Source organism: Vigna unguiculata, chromosome 3, assembly GCF_037176805.1.
Source record: "Vigna unguiculata cultivar grain cowpea cultivar isolate G323 ecotype 2 chromosome 3, ASM3717680v1, whole genome shotgun sequence".
Taxonomy (NCBI): Eukaryota; Viridiplantae; Streptophyta; class Magnoliopsida; order Fabales; family Fabaceae; genus Vigna; species Vigna unguiculata.
Genome location: NC_140794.1, coordinates 23860956 through 23881502, shown reverse-complemented (window position 1 = coordinate 23881502; position 20547 = coordinate 23860956). Strand labels below are relative to the sequence as shown.

The 20547-nt window shown below is 30.3% G+C and overlaps 2 protein-coding genes across 3 annotated transcripts; one reads left to right on the top strand and one right to left on the bottom strand.

The window, feature by feature from the left end:
* Positions 1-1226: 1226 nt before the first annotated feature.
* On the bottom strand, positions 1227-4388 carry LOC146887616 (uncharacterized). Its single transcript, XM_085670307.1, has 7 exons — positions 4331-4388; positions 4051-4294; positions 3748-3970; positions 3578-3670; positions 3383-3484; positions 1790-2146; positions 1227-1313 (listed from the first exon to the last, which is right to left on the bottom strand). The coding sequence occupies exons 3-7, from the start codon at positions 3796-3798 to the stop codon at positions 1227-1229; spliced, it is 690 nt and encodes a 229-aa protein (XP_085526433.1). The 5' UTR covers positions 3799-3970; positions 4051-4294; positions 4331-4388.
* Positions 4389-13407: 9019 nt separating this feature from the next.
* LOC114177059 (serine/threonine-protein kinase SRK2E) lies at positions 13408-16793 on the top strand. Of its 2 annotated transcripts, none has more exons than XM_028062289.2 (9): positions 13408-13877; positions 14327-14401; positions 14483-14584; positions 14665-14718; positions 14838-14930; positions 15142-15234; positions 15478-15582; positions 15669-15767; positions 16268-16793. In XM_028062289.2, exons 1-9 carry the CDS (start codon positions 13701-13703, stop codon positions 16544-16546), a joined length of 1077 nt encoding a protein of 358 aa, XP_027918090.1. In that variant the 5' UTR covers positions 13408-13700; the 3' UTR covers positions 16547-16793. The 2 variants fall into 2 exon arrangements, with proteins under 2 accessions (XP_027918090.1, XP_085527400.1); XM_085671274.1 differs by lacking the exon at positions 13408-13877 and adding an exon at positions 13919-14054.
* Positions 16794-20547: the final 3754 nt, after the last annotated feature.

The window sequence follows — 20547 nt, the reverse complement described above, 5'->3', positions numbered from 1 at the left end:
GCGTCGCACCACCTCACCGTCGATTTTCTTTCTTCTTTTCTCTATTTCTGATTTGTGCTGGGGTTTTTATGGTGATTTTGGGTGTTTTGCTGTATATGGCTCGAGGATGATGAATGATGTAGGTAGAAAGGTGGATGTGTATGTCGTTTTTGGTTTTTATGTAGGTGTGACATGAAGATGACGGTGAACGAGGAAGCGAGTGAAGATGTGTTCTGCAAAATACAACTGTCTATGAAGTGTGTTTGGGTTTTGGTTTTGATCTCCTGCAGGTGAAAAGTGTAGGCGATGATAGAGGAATGTTGCAGGATTGGAATGGGATGCTGCGGGATTGGAATGGAGAATGAGTTTGAGGTTGAAGTGAAGACGTGAATGGAGGGGATTTGCACGTGGCTGCTTTCTTGGGTCTTTATTTTGGTGGCTATGCAGGAGAATGCAAAAGGTTTTGGTGTGCAATGAATGTTCTGAATGAAAGGAGAGAATGGTGGAGATGGAAGCCTAGTGGTGATGGTAGTGATCTGGAGGGACGGTAGTTAGCAGAGAGTCAACGTGAATTTTGTGAAGAATGGTGAACTTGGAATAGGAAAATGAACCTAGTGTGCGTTGAGCTATGGGTTGATCACGGCGAAGTGGTGAATGAAATTGGTTTGGGGATTATGCATACGCAGGTGAAGAAAGAGAATGAAGTGTGTAAAGTACGAAGGTGGTGTTCAAATGTATTCTGTTTCCCAGCACTTAAGTAACAATTGTGAGCAATATATGCATGTGCATGGATAAACAGATAATGCAGAGAACGCACACAGATACATCATATCATTTTCAGTCATGGCCTTCAAAGATTTTAAATGGAACATATCAGATATCGTGCTCAGTCAAAAAACATTAAAGGTCCAGTACTTACCTGTGCCAGTGGTCTTAAGTTCCCTCTGCGGTTCCCCTTGCTCGAGCTATTTTCACTCTTTTTTCCTCCTCACCTTGTTCTCTCTTTTTCTCCTCCCCTTGCTACCTTTTCCCCTTCTTTTTGTTATCTGTTCTCTCTATCTGTGGCTTCTAGAGGTACATGAACTGTATCTTGAAATTTTCACCTCTCTCCTGCCAGTTCGCTCCCCGTGCTAGGAAGTTCTTTTCTTTTTCAAACGGCTCTGTTTCCAACCACCCTATACCTCTGCTGCTACGATTGTCATGGCCGTCACAGTAATACACAGATATCCAAATTTTCTATTTTTGTGCTAAGATCCGTAAAAGCAAAGAAGAAACAAAATTTGAACGCTTTTTGTTGCTCGAACAGGGAAAGAACCACTGGCCAGATCAACTGACTATCATTTCATTTTTTTTAAATTTTCTTATATACATTTATTTATATATATATATATATATATATATATATATATATATATATATATATATATATTAAGAGAATAAAATAAGATAACAAAAAAATAAAAAAGATAAAATAAAAAGATAAGATAAAATAAAGTAAAAAGTAAATAAGATAAAACAAGATAAATAAAAAAAAATAAAGCAAGATAATATTAAAGAAGAAAAGATAAAAAGTAAAAAAAAGAAATATATGTTTATACTCACTTAAATATTCACTTTTTTGTATTTTTTTTTAATTATTTTAAATTAAAATTTTTATTTCATACCCAAACGAAATTTGGTGTTGACAGTGATGAAGCACCACTTCCAACATCGGGTACATGGAATAAAAAAGAAACTTACAACTTATTCAAATTCACATGTGTATTATAATAAACTTATGTAATTTGTTAAATAAAATATTAAATTTTACCTCATTAATCGAAGTATGTACCAAACCAGCAATCATAACAACAAAATGGTCAGGAACGTGATCTCTAGAGGAAATGTAGGCAACCAATGTTTGCATTTGGTTTTTGAGAGTTGTGAGCTCATTTTCCATCTTTAGAAACTTCTCATCTGTATTTTTTGATGTTGCACTGCAAGAAGCAAAATTCATACCATTTAACCTTGTAGTGGATTGCTTAAATGCAAGAGTGGGACAAGCTCCATGTGACAATCCTCTGACCCGATCTGGATGCTCCTTACCAAATATGAGACCAATCGAATCATTTGGAGATATATCTGATGCAATCTCTGGGTTATTCAACATTAACTCATCTATTTTTTCCTGCATTAAATTGGAAGTGCAAAAGACCGCCAAACAAACAAATTATGACAAATTACAATGATAAACCAGTACACCAACAATTAGTTCAGACACAAATAAGCAAATTGAAAGTGATCATATAAGTTGAAGTACTTGGTGAAGAGAAAGGTGTCCAGACTCAAATAAGCAAACCAACCATTAGTACTTGGCCGAGTTCATCATTTATCACCTTTAGATGGGTATAGTTTTTAATCTACCTCATGTACTATAGGTGAACTTGATAAAGTCACAAAGGGTTTTGGAGAAAATGCAAATCTTCCTCCTTATTTTGCGTTGATTAATAAGACTTTTATAAAGTGCTATCTAAAGGAACTCAAAATAATCTATGCATTTTCACCTCAATTAACTTATCCTAACAGGTTCGTTATTTTAACTATGCATGCAGATTGAAGAACTCACAAAATCAGCAAAGCAGCAAAATAAATCTAATTCTATGTAGTTTGTAAAAGGGTTTTAAATGGCAATAGAAACCATGCACTCATTATCGTTCCCATACAATATACTCCATTTTCTTCTAATCCCAAACACCAATTCCTCCAATTATCACCACTTCCCACTAACTCTGCCACAACTCCTCTCCCATTGCACTAAACACAGACCAAAACCCTCATTCCAGCACTAAACAAATTTCAAACAAACATAACATAGAGATGAAAAAAGGAGTCAGAACATTGAACAAACAGATTTCAATCAAATAGAGAAAAAGAAATTACTAAATTTTTATAGAAGAAATAGATAACAGAGAAAGGAAGTACTAGAAATAGAGAAGACAAAACTATGGAGTTAAGCTTCACCACCCTACAATTAAGAGCTCAATTGTGTGAAAAAGGAAAAGCAAGAAATAGAACAAAAATATTCAATCTCACACACTAGTCTACAAAGAAATCTCTATTTTATTCCTATGCATACATGAACTTAAACACTAATTGAACTTATACATTCAAAATACACATCCGGAGAAAAGAAAAATAGTACTAAGGGACTGAAAAGTGAAGTTGTAAGATAGTAGTTTGAGCAAGGGGAACCAACCACCAACTACAATACTGTTTTAACCATCACCATGCACTCAGACCAATAAAAATATATTTCAAATAATCAGATTTCAAAGCAACAAATTATTGGCATACTCAAAGTGTACTTCATATTTTAAAGACAATCATTAAATAGACAATTCAATGGCAGCAGGAACAAATTTACCCCAATCTCCATGGCCTCCCCATTCACATAGGTGCCATTTTTCCTCTTATGAGTGATCTTCCATATTTCAGCTCGCCTAATGTTCCTACCAGTCTCAATTTTCTATATGTTTTGAAGAAAAGTAATATGAGCAAAAAAAATAAAAATATAATAGCACATTATTTTTGAGAACAAAATATAAGTAAAAAAAAATGCCAAATTATTCCTTCTTCTTGACAAAGCCATAACACCACCAGTGTGAGGAATACTTTGTTTTTCCCTTATTTCTTTATTTCCATTGCTTAAGTCCTATAAAGTAGAAATGAAATCAGTTTTTCAAATTTAAAGAGATGGTTACTTTAAATATAACAATTAAATTTATGTACCATTGTGGAAGGCTTTAAGCGATACTCAACAAATAAAGCCCAATTATCCATGCTAACGCAATCTGGAACGTTCTTATTGAGATCATTTTTGCTCAAAAGTGGGTCATAAAACTCATTCCAAAGCTTGCACTTGTACTCCCTTCACAATTTTCCAATTCTAAATATAACATCTCTTTTTGCCAATTCTTCATTAACCTTGAAAATAAATCGAGACTTCAAATAATACAATAGTTAGTTTAGGTCCATTGAATAAATTAAATAAGTATTTAGATGGTGAATTTAGGTTGTTTTATCTTCAGTGTTCTCTCCCATGCATTGTCCTTATATGTATCTGCCATAGCTGACCAACTCTCAAAACTTATAGGGAATAACACTCTATTTGATGCTACATGTCCACAAACTCCTGCTAGTAAACCTGATGCCTCTCTAATTGGTTGATATCTATCATCATAGTTGACCACCACACGTAATCCAATGGGCAAGTTGTGAACATCTTTAACCTTGACCTTTAATGATTGAGTAATCTGTCTAAAATTGAATAATTTGTCTAAAATAATCATTATACTAAAATAACATTTTTTACCTATAACATCAACAAACCAATAACGGGCTGAGTGCCTTCCTATTTTTGGTTGCACTCTTTTAGTTCCAGATTCATATATTGGCACACTTGTTTGTTGTCCACTTTGTTCATTTGCTTGTTCTCCAGTTTGTTTAGTGGTTTGTTGTGCAATTTGTAAACTTGTTTCTCCCATTTGTTGACTTCTTTGCTGTCCAGTTTGATGACTTGTTTGTTGTCCTATTTGTTGACTTGTTTGTTGTTCAGTTTGTTGACTTCTTTGCTATCCAACATGTTGACTTGTTTGCTGCCCAAGTTGTTCACTTGTTTACTGTCCAACTGCTTCTGCATGATCTAATTGCAACTAGTTGCCCACAAATAGCTCTGAAGTAGTTGATATGTGGTGAACCTTATAAGTACCAACTGCTGACTTAAGCAGATTCCTTATCCTTTTTGCTCTAGGCATACCTGCACATAAAAATTAAACAATAAAATAAAAAATAATTTATAAAAAAGATACATGTATAATCAAGATATATAAGGTACAATCATACCAAAGATTTATTATTACTCAGACATGGAATCATTTTCATCAAGTTCATCATCATTATCATCCCTAAATAATGCCAATTATTGAGAATCACTGAAGAACTGATTTAAGTCTCGTTGTGGACATGGTTCAACTTCACATATTTTAGTATCTCCTCCCATATCATACAAGTCTCATGGTTTCAAATGGATAACAGTTGTCCAATCATTATTAATCTCATCATTGACATAATACACCATTTTAGCTTGTGAAGCTTCAATGTACGGATCATGCTCCTCACGATCACCAAAGTGAATTAATCTTGAAAAGTTAATACAAGTGAAACCCCACGGATCCTTTCTAAATCCACTATCTTTGGTTGTTTCAGCCCACTTACATTTGAACAATGTAACTTTAAAATGTCCATAATAATTGAGCTCAATTATATCTTCTAATTTCCTATAATTTCCCATAATATGCCAAATATGCTTGTCTTATGTTTTGATCTGCATTATAACCAGTTTTAAAATTATTTGACATTTTAAAGATACATGATAAATTATTTGAGAAATATAGTTGGTTGATAATATCAATATCTGATATAATTAAATAAATAAATTACTTAAAGATACATGATAAATTATCACCAACTAATATTTGCATTAATTTTCCAAATCAACAATTTGCAATCTCCTCTAATTATCTTTTAAATAATTCAATATCTTCAAGATATATCTGTTTGTTGTCGATATCTCAAAAGATTTAAGAAAATCTTGTCATATTTAAAAAGGTTTAATAGTTATTATCTTTTGATATTTTATGATATAATTAAATAAGATAATTATTTAAAAATATCAAATAAAATATCTAAATATATATTTTCCTAAATTATCTTTTATCATAAATATTTATGAATTATCAAAGCCCTGTTTCAGGGAAAAGATAGAGAAAACCACAAGGTCCAATTTTTGTTGCCCGTTCCCTCTTCTTGGCTTAGCCAAACTTCTTCACTTTTTCAAACTTTTTCTTGCCTTCTTTATGTAATGCTTGGCTTGATTTTTTTTTGATTTTGATAATTTCCTATTCTTGGATTTATCTTTAAGTGTCATGAAACTTTAATCAATTTATTTTCACACCTCTAAGAGTTCAACTTAGTTGCAGCTGCACTAATACACCTCAAAATATCCAAAAGACATTTATGCAACTAAAAAGTCATTTTTAACATGTTTTTGTATTTCATACTCAATAAACCCAATTATAAGAAATCCCAATTAAATCAATCTTTTAAGAACAAAAATTCAATTAAACCCCCAAATTTAAACATTAAATGAGGGAAAAAATATGAACTCATCACTTTCTCATTAATGGCTAAACTTACTTTTATAAGTATCTTATTGCTATTGCTACTAGGAAAAACTGAGACCAACACTAATTAGATATAAACAATGCATGCCTAAGTGGTGAATTAGTTGAGGAAATACAAGGGTATTCCCCAAGGCTACAAAGCAAGATTAAAATGATTGGTTTGCAAATTGAATATAGATATATATGGACTAAGACAAGCTTCTTGAAAATGGTTCTAAAAGTTCTCTTTTCAACATTAATGTAACATGATTTACCTAATTTAAAAATGATCATTATTTATTCAATCATGGTTCAAGTTATTCATTGTTCATTTTCTTCGTTTATGTAGATGACATTATCCCAATAGGCTCTAATTCTTAATGTGTTAATAAGGTACAATTTCTATTAAGATCCCTGATAAAACTAAATATCCTTAGTTCTTTTAAATATTTCTTAGAGTTAAAAATTACCAAATCCAACAAGGTATTTCCTTGAGTAGGAGAAAATATATTTTATCTTTGCTTGCTACAACTAGTTTCCTAGGTATCAAACCAACTACCCCACTAATGGATTCTAGTTTAAAACTTAGCCTCGATGGTCTTATTGATGATCGCTATGTATAAAAGATTATTTGGATGACTTGTGTATTTGACTATTTCTAGGTTGGACATTTGTTGACTCCCTATTGGGGTATGACTTATATCCAACAGGTGCATTAGGTTAGTTGTAGTACAACAAGGTCGTATCCACAAGGATTTGGCAACTAAATTAGTAATCAATAATCTAACCCAAGTTTGACAATAAAATAGTAATAGAAGGATTGGTTTGATATTGTTAAAAGTACATTAAAAATAAGTTTGAGAGTGGTGATGCCGATTAAGGTGTTGGAATTGAACTTGGCTTCTTAAATCAACTATATTACTCTTAATTATCTATAAATTATGTTCTTTATTTTAGTCTTCCTGGAAGTATGATTCACTTATGGATCTAACCTCATGTATGAGAGTTAGAACCTAAGGATGTCAAATACAATGTGGCTCCATCCGGGTGGAGGAACCCTTACATTGAGAACAAGACTCTTTAAACCAGCTAAAGTCGCATATCCATGTCTGGTATATGCCAAGCATTAGAAGACTTGATTGGATCTAAACACTAGAACATATGTCTTTGTATCTAGTATTGATGAGGTATGATGATTGGCTAAATCACCATGGAATTCAACATAAATCAAGTAACCAACACGTAAAACAAGAATACAACAAATATATACATTCAATCCCAACTAGGAAGGATTTAACTGCTCATGATGATGAATACAATAAGAACTTAGAGTAGCTTTCCTCCTTCCATAGCTTTACAAAGATGTACCATATGAATTAAAGCTATCTAAAGAGTTTCTCTCTCTAAAACTAATTTAGAAAATTAGCATATGAATCTCAGTGACATGCCTTTTGTATTTATAAACAATCAACTGTTGCTCTAACTTCCATTCTTGAAGTTTAGCCATGGAGGTTTCCCTCATGAGTGAGGTTTTTCCAAGCTTGGGCAACCACCTTGGTATTTAGTAGTAGAGATTTCCTTGCCATGAAGTTTTTCTCTTGATGCTCAACTTCAAATCTAGAACTTGATGTTTCCTTGCAGTGAATGTTTCTTAAAATGTGGCTCAACGCCAAAATCGTTGCTTAGCTATAGGCTTCAATTTTACTTTTCTCAATTCATCTTTCTGGCTTGAGTTGCAATTTTGGGACTTAGCACCAACTTCTCAAATTCCTTCATTTTACCCGCAACAATTGTATTAAATTCCACTTTTTATGATTTCTCATCACCACATTCTCTATGGCAATTATAATGATTTTTACATTGATTTAATACAAAATAAGGGTCTAAATGATGTTCAATTTAACTAATACTAGACACTTATCAACATTACCTTTGCAATTCATAAGTTAAGTCAATACATTAAGAATCCATTGACCACACATTTTCAATCCATCACTTGTTACATTACATGAAACTTACTCCAGGTCAAGGTCTCTTTTACTCTATTAAGAATAGATGTCATCTTTTAATATATGTTGATGTAGTCTGGACAAACCATTTAGACACTAGGAGATCAACCATTAGCTTTTATGTCTTCCTTGATGTTTATATGATTTCTTAGAGGTTTGTCAAAAAAGGTACTATGTCTGAATCTTTACCTGAATAAGAATATTATGCCTTATCATCAATGGCTATTGAAGTGTTTGGCTGCAATGATTACTTAAACATTTTGAAGTTTCAATTGACACAATTATGCTCTTTTGTGATAACAAATATGCCATGCACCTTGCTTTTAATCACTTCCATGATGTGAGATCTAAGCATATAATTGATTGTCATTTTATTCGTGTGCCTGTCCAAATGCAACTCTTCACTCCCATTCATGTCAACACCAAGCATAAAATAACTAGTATATTCACAAATGCCATTTCTGCTACCACTTTCAATAATTTCATTGGAGTTGAAACTTAAGGGAGAAATTAGAATAAAATGTTATTAGATATTGTGTTTCCTTTTCTATTCAATTTGCTATTATGTTTGCTATTGCATATAACCTTCTCTTTTATTTAAATATACACATCTTGATTCAATGACTTATTTTATTTCTTTCTCTATTGACACTACTGAAAAATTGTGTCATACAAATTATATTTTATGGATTGCTATTCATTTTCACCTTTTGAATTGATTATTTTTTGTTCCTATTACATGAATTCAATCATTTTGTGATTTTAATCATTCAAACTTATTTTGTTTCATTTCTATCTTGCTTTGACCAACTGAACATTGTTCTTGATGGTTCATAATTGAATGGAAGTAGTGTTTGCTTGGTTGTAAATTGAACACACAGAAATAGGAACTTATCATTTCTCTTCACAATGTCTTAGCAGTTAAGTGGAGATTGATAATTCACCAAACATTTCTTTTATTTTCTTTCAAGGTTCTATCATGATTGTTGTGCAACATATACTTTCTATATGTGTTGGACTTTGTGTACTTAATAATTTTAAGACTTTTTCAATCATGTAAACTTACGAATTATGGTTTCCTTTTAGCTCTTGAAACATTTGTGATTACATGTCCTATTTTAGAATTATATGTATGAATTGTTGTAACATCTAAAATTTGGTATTGAACACTTGATGATCTAATGAGCTACAACTTGCATAAAATACACATTAGAAGTTCATGCAATATGACATGCATATAAAACATTCATTATTTGTTATCATCAAAACATTTTGTAGGGGTTAGACAAACGATTGGATCTCAACATAGATAACTTAAGCACCTTGGTGAATCCTATACCTATAAGGCCCCTAACAAGGAGTTTATATTGAAATTGAGAATACAAATGAAGGACAAAGTCACACAAGATCTAGCATATAAGCTAATGTGGAAGTTTGACATGGGGATGGAGACTTGAGGGCTTTGATAGAAAACAATTACATACCATTATGTTGCTCATTCTATAGTTAGAGTTAGCACTAAAGTGGGTTATGTTGATGATGATCCATTGGGGATGACATTGGCTTCACAAGGTAATGTAAGTTGTATTTTGAGGACATTACCTCTTCTCTACTGCTTGCTCTTAGAAAGGTTTTCATCTCCCTTCTAATATTGTGAATGTTATAGTAGAGAAAGTCCATGAAGGTGATGTCATAATTTATCCAAGACCTTTGTTGCTTGACCTAGAAATCTAATTAGATGTTTCAATATATTTTTACAATTATTATTGCATTTGAAATATAGTTTACACACACATACTCACTAGTTTCAAATTGTTGTTTATATGTTGCACCGCAAAAACATTAGACACAAATTCTTCTCTAAAGGAATAAACATTTATCTACTAGCAATCCTATTAACATTGTTATAAAAAAATGTACAAATCTAGCTGAACACACACACACACACACACACTCACATACACACACACACACTCACTTAAATTTGTTCTTTGTTTTAATCAGTTAACTGAATTGATAATCAATTACCCTTCTCTGAAACCTCTAATGAACTATTTAATCATTTACTTAAAAACTTAATTGATTAACAAAGCTTTAAAATCTTTTTCCTCACTCTTTTAACTTTACAAAAACAAATTTCTTTTAATTGATTTTAGGCTTAGTTGGTATTTTGTTCCCGGTATTTGTGGGGTTTATTCAATGTGATCCCCTAATTTGTTTTGTCCTAAATTTAATCCTAATTTTATTTAAAAGAATTCAATGTGGTTCATTATTTTAAATTGGTGACCATTGTGTTAGTTTTTGATTTTTTTTTCTTCCTTATCCTCCTCCTTCCCCCACTATGTACCACCACCACCTTTTCCCTTTTTTCCTTCTTTTCTCTATAATCCAACTTCCACCACCATTTTTCCCTTGCACTCACTTCTCTACCATCCTTCCATCATCTTTTACCTTTTTCCCCCTTTTCCTTTTCTCCATCTCTTCTCTTTTCAATAGGTGACTATGTGAGTTGAGAAATTCAGTTGGATTCATTTAGTTCCTTCTTTTAGCTTCTCTTTACTCCCCTTAAAAAAAATGAAAGATAGATTTTGGTTGTAAATCAACATTATCTTACAACAATGCTGGATTTCTTTTGATTAATAAAACAAGAAGATATAAAGTCAAAAGCATTCTACTTTTAATTCTCATACTTTAAAATAGATAATCTCGTTCGACACCTCCATCCCAACCCAACAAGATACTATTGGATGGGAGATTTCTTAGTGAAAACATGGCTTACTCAGCGATGATGATGGTTTACCCAATGGACGAGTTCTTGGAGAAACCAAACCACCCTCAACTCACTAGATTTTTACCAAATTTTTCATCCAATTAGTGTATTGCTCACCCAACGAATGAGGCCATTAGGATCTTACTTCGTAAACTCACTTAGCAAGACTTGTCTCGCCCATTGAGTGAAACCATCCCTACTTTCTCCAAATTAAAAAAAAACCATTTTCATCTAGTGGCCATATCACTTGCCTAATGAGTCTGCATAATTTACATATGTGAATTTAATGTATCAGATTATTAAGGGTACCATCTGGATCATTCTACAATTTTAAGTTCAAAGACACATTAGATAGTACCACTTGGAAAAAATGATAGAACAAACCCGCAAATGTTAGAATATAAACAACTTCACACAACACAAAAAAAATTTAAAAGCTATATTTATATTCAACAGTTTTAAACAGACTATGCATACTAATTCAATCATCAATTCTAATTTACTATCAACCAAACAATGAATTATAGTTCATTACATAAAATTAAACATTTTAAGAATTATTATAAAATTATAGATTCCCTTTAAGCAAACTTTAGACACCAAAAGTGCTCCTCTAGGCACATCTCTCATAGGTAGCTCAAATTATATAAAGAAAACTCATATCAACGATCTATACATATCCTCATGACCATAAAAAGAACGAAGATTAATCTTGAGCTACCTAAAGTCGCATGCAAGTACTGAAAGACTATATGTGATAGAAACAAAGATTGATTCAAGAAAAAGAGTAGAGAGTGAATTTCCTTTATTCGTACTTTTGATTGGTTGGTTATATTACCCTCTATCCAAGAGTGCTAGGTAGACTAGAATCCTCATAGAAATATATAATGAAGTTAGAATCTTAAAAATATGTCAGATATGAATTTAGAAAAAAAAAATTTAGAGAGATAATGATTTTTATATAATGAAAGTTGTCTGTGATTTGATTTTTAATAATACATTAATTGAGTGTTACCTATAAAAGTAGTGCTATTTTTAAATTATTTTCTAGATCGTCGTTCATACCGAATGTTGACATAACGAGGATTTTATTTAGCCGGAAGTACATGGAGTTTTACAAACCTCTAGAAATAATCAGGGTTTTACTAAGTAACCATGGTTTAACATCGTGGGAAAATACTATAGATTTTTTATAAGTTTCGTTGTTCCAAGAATAACAAAAAACCTCAATTAATCTGGTAGCAGTGTTTACTCTTTTCGAAAAATGATAAATGACGATTAATGCATTTAATAGGAATTAAAATATTCGAAATACAAAATATAAGTCCCGTTAAAATTGCGTTGTTTTAGTGTAAATAAGTGTGCCTATAAACTTTAATATATATATATATATATATATATATATATATATATATATATATATTTCGCTACTAAATATAACTACAATCACTGTTGGAGTTTTTATATTTTACAGATATAACAATACAAAGGGCAATACAAGAATTATGGTAACATATAAAATTATTACAATAGTTCTTTCTGACTGTCGTCAAAACCTACTTTTACATCAGTAACGATTAAATAACTGTTTAAAATTTCTTAATTATTGTTAGCAGTTTTGTTTGTACAGTTAATAGATCAATAGTGAAAATAAATAAAAGACCTAAATAAGGAGGCCATTTCTGTCTTTATATAATGTGTTTCACGGACAATACCAAATAGTTCAAATACAAATAACTATTGCAAAAAAAAAAAAAAAAGAAAAAAGAAAGAAGTGTAAAAGCCTTCTTTCTACATGATAAAGAACAAAAACTGAGTTATTTAATTACAATTCTTATAATTATAAAAAACCATATATTAAAATGTGTACAAATTTTAATAAATCACTTTTAAAACTTCACATTCATTAAAAAAGTCTCGTAAAAAATGTAGAATAATTTTCGTGTTTTAATACATTATTTTCATTTTTTAATTTGAATATTTCCTAACGTTTTAAACATATTTTTTAAGGAAATATCTTAAGGTTTTCTTAAAAAAATTGGCAATGCGAAATAATATTTTACGACTCGAAATAAGAGAAGACAGGACGGGAAATAATGAAAAACGAGGGAAAAGTAAATACTAAATAAGTAAAAAAAAGTGAGAAGAAATGCTTTAAGAAATAAATAAAATGTGTATCTTTGCATACAAAATAGGAAAATAAGTTATTTCTTATTTTATTTGTAATTTATATTTATGTTTTTCATTCTTCCACTGTGTTTGTAGTAGGTGTATTTGTTGGTGTCCGAAACGAAGATAACGTAAAGAAAGTTGTTTGCAGTAAGATATAAAAGGAGTAAAATGTTAAGAGCACCGAACAGAAAGACAGCATATAACACAGAAGCATCTAGAGAGAGACAGTTCACGAGTGTGTCACCGCCAATTTGCAGCTGGAATCAATGAAATTGTACTGCTTCTACTACTATACTATACTATACTATACTATGCATCCAACTTCTGAAAATCTCAAATACTCATTTGGGTTGGTGAAGCTTTCACGGGGTGGAACCATTTCTGGTCTCTTTCTTCACCCACCACCTCTAAATCCTGTGGCCCACACCCAACCACGCATTTCTTCATCCTCAACCGGGGTTTCGGTGTCACCTTTCTGCTTTTGCTTTATCTTTCCGAATGATAATAATGTGAGAGTTTAGCTTCTTGTTGGGGGCGCTCTGCTTCAATAAAACTTCCTTTTTCAACCAAATGGATCGCTCTGCTATGGCTGTTGGGCCAGGAATGGATATGCCGATCATGCATGACAGTGACCGCTACGAACTCGTGCGTGACATTGGTTCTGGTAACTTCGGTGTGGCCAGGCTCATGAGGGACAAGCACACCGAGGAACTTGTCGCTGTTAAGTATATTGAGAGAGGTGAAAAGGTTTGTCATCTACGTTCTCTATGCTTCTTTTCCTACTTATATGTGTTTGTGAAGAAGGTGTCTACTTATAATACATGGGAAAACCAGAAAATAAACGTGTATATTAATGATGTTTGTGTTTGTTTGTGTTTGGAGCTGAGTGAGTAATTTTTATTCAGAAGGGGTGATATGTTTTAGGTAATTTGATAAGCTGAGTTTCTTTAAATGGTTTTTCGTAGGATTTATGCTTTATGTGTTTTGGTTAACTAAAGATTCTCATTTGAAGGATCACTTGGTTTGGTTAACTGAGCTTCTCTGCAGTTTCTTTCATGCAATTCATGTTGTTGTTTGTTACTCCTTTTGGTTACTAACGCGAGTTGAATTAAGGGTAACTTTTGCTGTTATGATTGCCATGTTGGTAAAATTGCTATGGTAGACCTGATGGTAGAGTCGTGCTGATTTGTTAACAGATAGATGAAAATGTACAGAGAGAAATTATAAATCACAGATCTCTGAGGCATCCTAATATTGTGAGGTTCAAGGAGGTGTGTAAACTCCTAAAGTCTCATGCTTTTTGTTCGTGTGTTAGAAGTATTGTAATTTGTTGTTTGATTATGTGAGTTTAGGTTATATTGACACCAACACATTTGGCGATTGTGATGGAATATGCTTCTGGAGGAGAGCTATTTGAGCGAATATGCAATGCAGGGCGATTCAGTGAGGATGAGGTTCTTAACTGTTGCATTCATTCATTTGTGTAATGCTACTGCATATGCATGCCTTTAATCTCTGTAATTCTATGCTGCAGGCACGCTTCTTCTTCCAACAACTTATATCAGGGGTTAGCTATTGTCATGCAATGGTATTTGAGTTCAGCACATGCAGTCTTTTCTTTTAACAGTTATTTTTAGCTCAGAAAAAGGTATCATGAGATAGCTAGCTGACTTGAATTTCTATATTTTCGGGTCTTCTTTATTGAAGCAAGTTTGCCATCGAGATTTGAAGTTGGAAAACACATTGTTGGATGGTAGTCCAGCTCCTCGTTTGAAGATTTGTGATTTTGGCTATTCAAAGGTATTTATAGTTTCATTCTCGACATGGCTTTTTCATTTGTAGAGACCTTCAGGTATATAGTATCTAAAATTTCATCTGGGCATTGTTTAGAAAGTTAATGAATTTGTAGGTTTCTTCAAGTCCAAGATCAAGCATTCTTTTTTTATCTGACATTTGTTGATAATGGATAAATTTGCACTACCTATGCATCTTGATTATCGTACTTCTTCAGTCCTCAGTGCTACATTCTCAACCAAAATCTACAGTGGGAACCCCTGCATATATCGCTCCAGAAGTTTTGCTCAAGAAGGAATATGATGGCAAGGTATGTTTTAACTTCTATCACTTGGAATTTAGCTAACTTGTGACACTTTCAAAATTTCCCATGAAGATGCTGTTCATTTAGGTTGAGTTTTAATACATAATTTGAATGTCCATAGATACCTTTTATTTATCATGGGTAGAATAAAAGATTTGTGAACACTAAACCCTAAAACATTTGAAGCCCTGATGGTGATGAACCAGCACTGCATTGGAATACTAATGTTGAGACTCAATTTTGAGACAGATTGCAGATGTGTGGTCTTGTGGGGTGACCTTATATGTCATGTTGGTGGGTGCATATCCATTTGAGGATCCCGAGGAACCTAAAAATTTCCGCAAGACAATACACGTAAACTATCTGCTCCTTTTTCTTCAGTCAATTGTGGTGTACTTTTATGGAATTACTTTTCCTAAACTGATGCATGTTGGTTGCAGAGGATTTTGAATGTTCAGTACTCAATTCCAGACTATGTTCATATATCTCCCGAGTGCCGTCATCTGATATCAAGGATTTTTGTTGCTGATCCTGCAAAAGTCAGTTTTCTACCTCTACATATGTTTAACTTTCATGCATTATCATCGTTGATCAATCAACTGATCAGAAATCATTATTAATGAGTTGTTAATAGGTGAACTTTAAGTCTAACTCAATTTTATAAAACTGACTTATAGGTGAGGTTTGTAGTCATTTATATTCTGTAAACTGGCCTTATCACTAGTTAATGTGAAACTTCTAACATATCCCCTTATGCTGAAGTGTATACATATGGAGCGTGAGATTAGACATTAATAAATGATTCGATAGTAGATGAAATAATAATTCCAACAAATAACAAATCTTACTAGGATAGGTTCTAACCTAGGACATTGATACCGTGTTAATTGATACCATGTTAAAAAGTGGTTTTATCACGGGTGAATGTGAGACTTCCAACATATTATAATAGCCAACAAACTTATCATTGATATAAGAGTTTTTAATTGGATGATGACATTGACATTTAACATAGCAACTAAAATTGTTTGTACAACAGAGAATAAGTATTCCTGAGATTAGAAACCATGAGTGGTTTTTGAAGAACCTTCCAAGTGATCTGATGGATGGGAATAACAACAACCAGTTTGAGGAGCCTGATCAACCAATGCAAAGCATTGAAGAAATCATGCAGATAATCAGAGAGGCAACAATTCCTGCAGCTGGATCTCAGTCTCCCAACCATGATCTTACTGGTAGCTTGGATATTGATGAGGACATGGATACAGATCCTGATCTTGACTTAGATAGCAGTGGAGAAATAGTGTATGCTATGTAAGTTGGTGTAAGGCCATTCAGCTGATTTTGAGAGTCAATACAATCTTATGTCTAAAGCTTCTTCTTCATTGCTTTGTGAAATATTTACAAATATACTTCACTTCTACCATGAAGGATTGTGTTATGGAATTTTCCTTGTGCTGGGAGAAATCCATTCTGCTTGAATTTAAGTTGTATTTATGGTCTTACCTCATTACTTCATCTTATTCATAGTTGGCTTATTTTTATATAGTGTGAATTTGTCTTCATTGTCTTTTGGATGAAGTTCTTTAAGTGCTTTTATAATATTATTCTTTAATTAAAACTTAAGTGTAAATTATTCTTTACTTTTGTAAATTACCAAAGTAAAACTGAAATTCTAAAGCGTCTACATTTTCTTGTTTGTTTATAGAGTTTCCTTTCCCTTTTCATGGCATTTAAAGCGGGAACATGCAAAATAGGAACGGTTAATCTTAAACATATACGCATACATGAACAAATAGGAATATATGATTTGTGATTTTTTTCTACACTAGTAATTTTATGACTTTCACAAAAATATATAGATATTATTCAAACATCAAATATTGACATATAATTAACTATTAAAAGGGGTAATCTAACATTTATAGAGACTAAAACTTTATTTTATAACTAAAAATACAGAAATAAATATATTTTTGATAAATTTTTAATATATCTTAGTCTAAAGTAGTTTGAGACCCGGACTTACGAATTAATAATTTGTTTATGTAATTATACTTAAATCAGAGATAAAATAATATATGATTAAAATATTGTGATGTGTAATAAAATAATATTGTTGTATGATTAAAATTTATAATTACTTTGAAATTATACATTATATTAAAATAAAATGTAAACATAAGTTATATATGGATTATGTATAAAATAAATATAACACGAAATTGAGATTAAAATTTAACAATAAAAACAGGTTCAAACACAGGAAAAATATAAAAAAATGTATTGACCATATAAAAAATGAAATTTAACTTCAAATATTGTAAACAAAAGTAACATGTATATGTGAATAAAATATAATATATTGTGAAATGTAATCCATATTAAAAAAAGTTAAAATAACATGAATTTAAGGTTAAAATTTTTAATCAGAAATACATGAATATATGATGTATGATTAAAAATTATAATTAAATTTATAAATTATATATTATATTAAAAAGAAATCTGTATACAAAAGGTCGAAGTACTTGTATATTTATTGATTCAAATAACCATAAGAAAAATAATAATAACTATAATAGTAATATCATTTGCACTGATCAAAAATTTCATTCATAATTTTAAAGAAATTTAAAATAAGAAATGAAATCAACTAATTGATAAAATTCTTTTAAAAATTAATCATTTAATTATTAAATTTAAATGTATAAATTAAAAGATTTCAAAACTTATGAAATAAAAAATAATTCTTTCATATTTAAAAAATTAAAAACAATTAATGAAATGAATTAATCAATTAATAAAATAAATATAGAAACAAATATATAATTATTAATTATAAAAACAAGTTTTAATTCTATCAAAATATATAAAATATGACAAGTAAACATACTTTTTTTGAATATTAGTAATAAAATAATAAAATAACACTAATGCTAATACCAATACTAAGAGTAATGTTACTATTATTACTAAAAATAATACTAATACTATCAGTAGTATAAAAATTCTAATACTAATAATAACTATCATAATAATAATAATAATAGTAATTTTATTTAATTAATTTCACCATCTTTTCAAAATTTAATTAAATTATATAATACATCAATTGGATTTATATATTTTACATAGTTCAAATACAGAAATGCTAAGATCTTTTTAAAGATCTCATAATGTCAACCTTAAACAAAATATTAATACTAAAACTAACTTTCTCAATGAATCAATGAAAATAATAAGGTGTAATAAATCTTTCCAATTTTTAATGAATACAAATTCAATCACCATTGAGTATTAAAATAGTGACATTAATAAATAAAAAAATAAATTAAAATCAAATATAAGAATTGATTATAATAATAATAATAATAATAAATAATAATAGTAAAAATAACAATAATAATTGAAAAAATATTAAAATGAAAGATAATTTTTGAATAAAGTTATAATAATTATAATAATGATAAATATATTGCACAGTAAGGTAAGGAAGAGAATATGAATTGATTATTCAATTATTTAATTGAAAATCAAATATAATCACTATAATTAAAACCGTTTATCTCCATGATAGTTATAAAAATATAATAATATTGAATTTGGCTTTGAAACTAAAAGTAATAAAATGTAATAAATATTTTCAATAAATATTAATTCAAAATTTGTTGAATAACAAATGGAGAAATAATTTAAAAGATTTCAAAACATATGAAATAAAAAACAATCATTTCATAATTAAAAAATTAAAAAAAATTAATGAAATTAGTTAATCAATTAATAAAAAATATTTAAAAACAAATCATGTCTTATAAACGAATTTCAATTTGTACATGTATAATTATAAGTCATTACTAAATTACATTTTTTATTTATTTAGATTTGAATTTATAACACTAATATTTAAAGTAACATTACTTTTGTATATTTATTTATATTATTTTAAGAGTAACCATGATATTTTTTGTGAGATTAAAAATTTTCAAAATTAAATTTTAAGTTATTTAATTTTGATTATTATTTAAATAAATAATTGTGATACCATTACATTTATATATTTTTTCTTGAATATGATCTAAATTGTTATAAACAGTTATACATAGTTCCATATTCTCTTTTGTATAGTAAAAGTATAATCACAATCTGTTATTCACCTTGGTCCTCCAATTTTCTCTTTTTTTTTGTTAATAAAAATCCATTTTTACCCATTTACCCATAAAGTTTTACAATATCACTATAATTCTTTTCTATATTTGAGAATAACAGAAACTGTAGTAGTTGTGTGAGCTGAAGTTTGAATATATAAGTATCCAACAAAGGTGTAAGAACTTTGACTACAACACTCATGTTTGATATGTAATCAACTTCATATTGAATACAAAGTGCAGCAACAACAACCATCTGTAACCAAGTGTCATGTTGTTATACATGAATATTGTTTTTAAATTGATCTTTTATTATCCTGAGTTTATATATATGTAGCTCCTTTTAATATTCTCAGAAAAAAAAATATAGGTATGATTCCTACATTAAAAATTTGTCAAATTTTTGTAGTCTTAATTGATACCTTTAACTATACTGAAATTGAGATCATAAACAACATAAAAATATTGTCTTCAAATTGCTCAACTAAAACTAATTAATACATCCAAAAAAATAAATTTTCGCTTGAAGGGGAATAATACAACATTTTAGATTCAAAGTTTTGTCTTTTAGATATTTAGAATTTACTACCTAAACAAAATATAGAAATTTAATGCTACTCTCGTGAGCTGCATTGCATAGTTTTCCAATTCATATGCATACAATTTGAAATATATAAGTAATATAATATTTTCAAGGAGATTCAATACAATGTTAGCAAGAAAAAGGAAAAATAAAGTGAATTGTGAAGAATGGTATACGAAATGATAGTAAGCACCTTAACAATAACTTTGGATGGATATTCTCCTCCTAGTCTTGTATGAACACACTATCTAACTTTATCTTTACTGAGTTTTGGTGAAGCCTGAAACATATGCATTGCTAGCATCAGTGTCATCATCTAGAATAAAAGGAGTCACACTACTGGCTCCAAGTTCCTATCCCATTTAAGCATGAATATAAGAAGAGAACCATAACACATTGAAGAGAACCATAAAAAAGGAGTTACACTACTGGATTCATGTTTTTGTAGAAACCTTCACAACAGTTCCTTGACAACCAGCACAATCCATCAAAGTCCCAGACTTAGATCCCTTATTGTAAACACCAATATCACAGTACAAAAAGTTTAATTTAGAGCAAATTTAAAAGGCCTGATATCAAGGTCCAGGA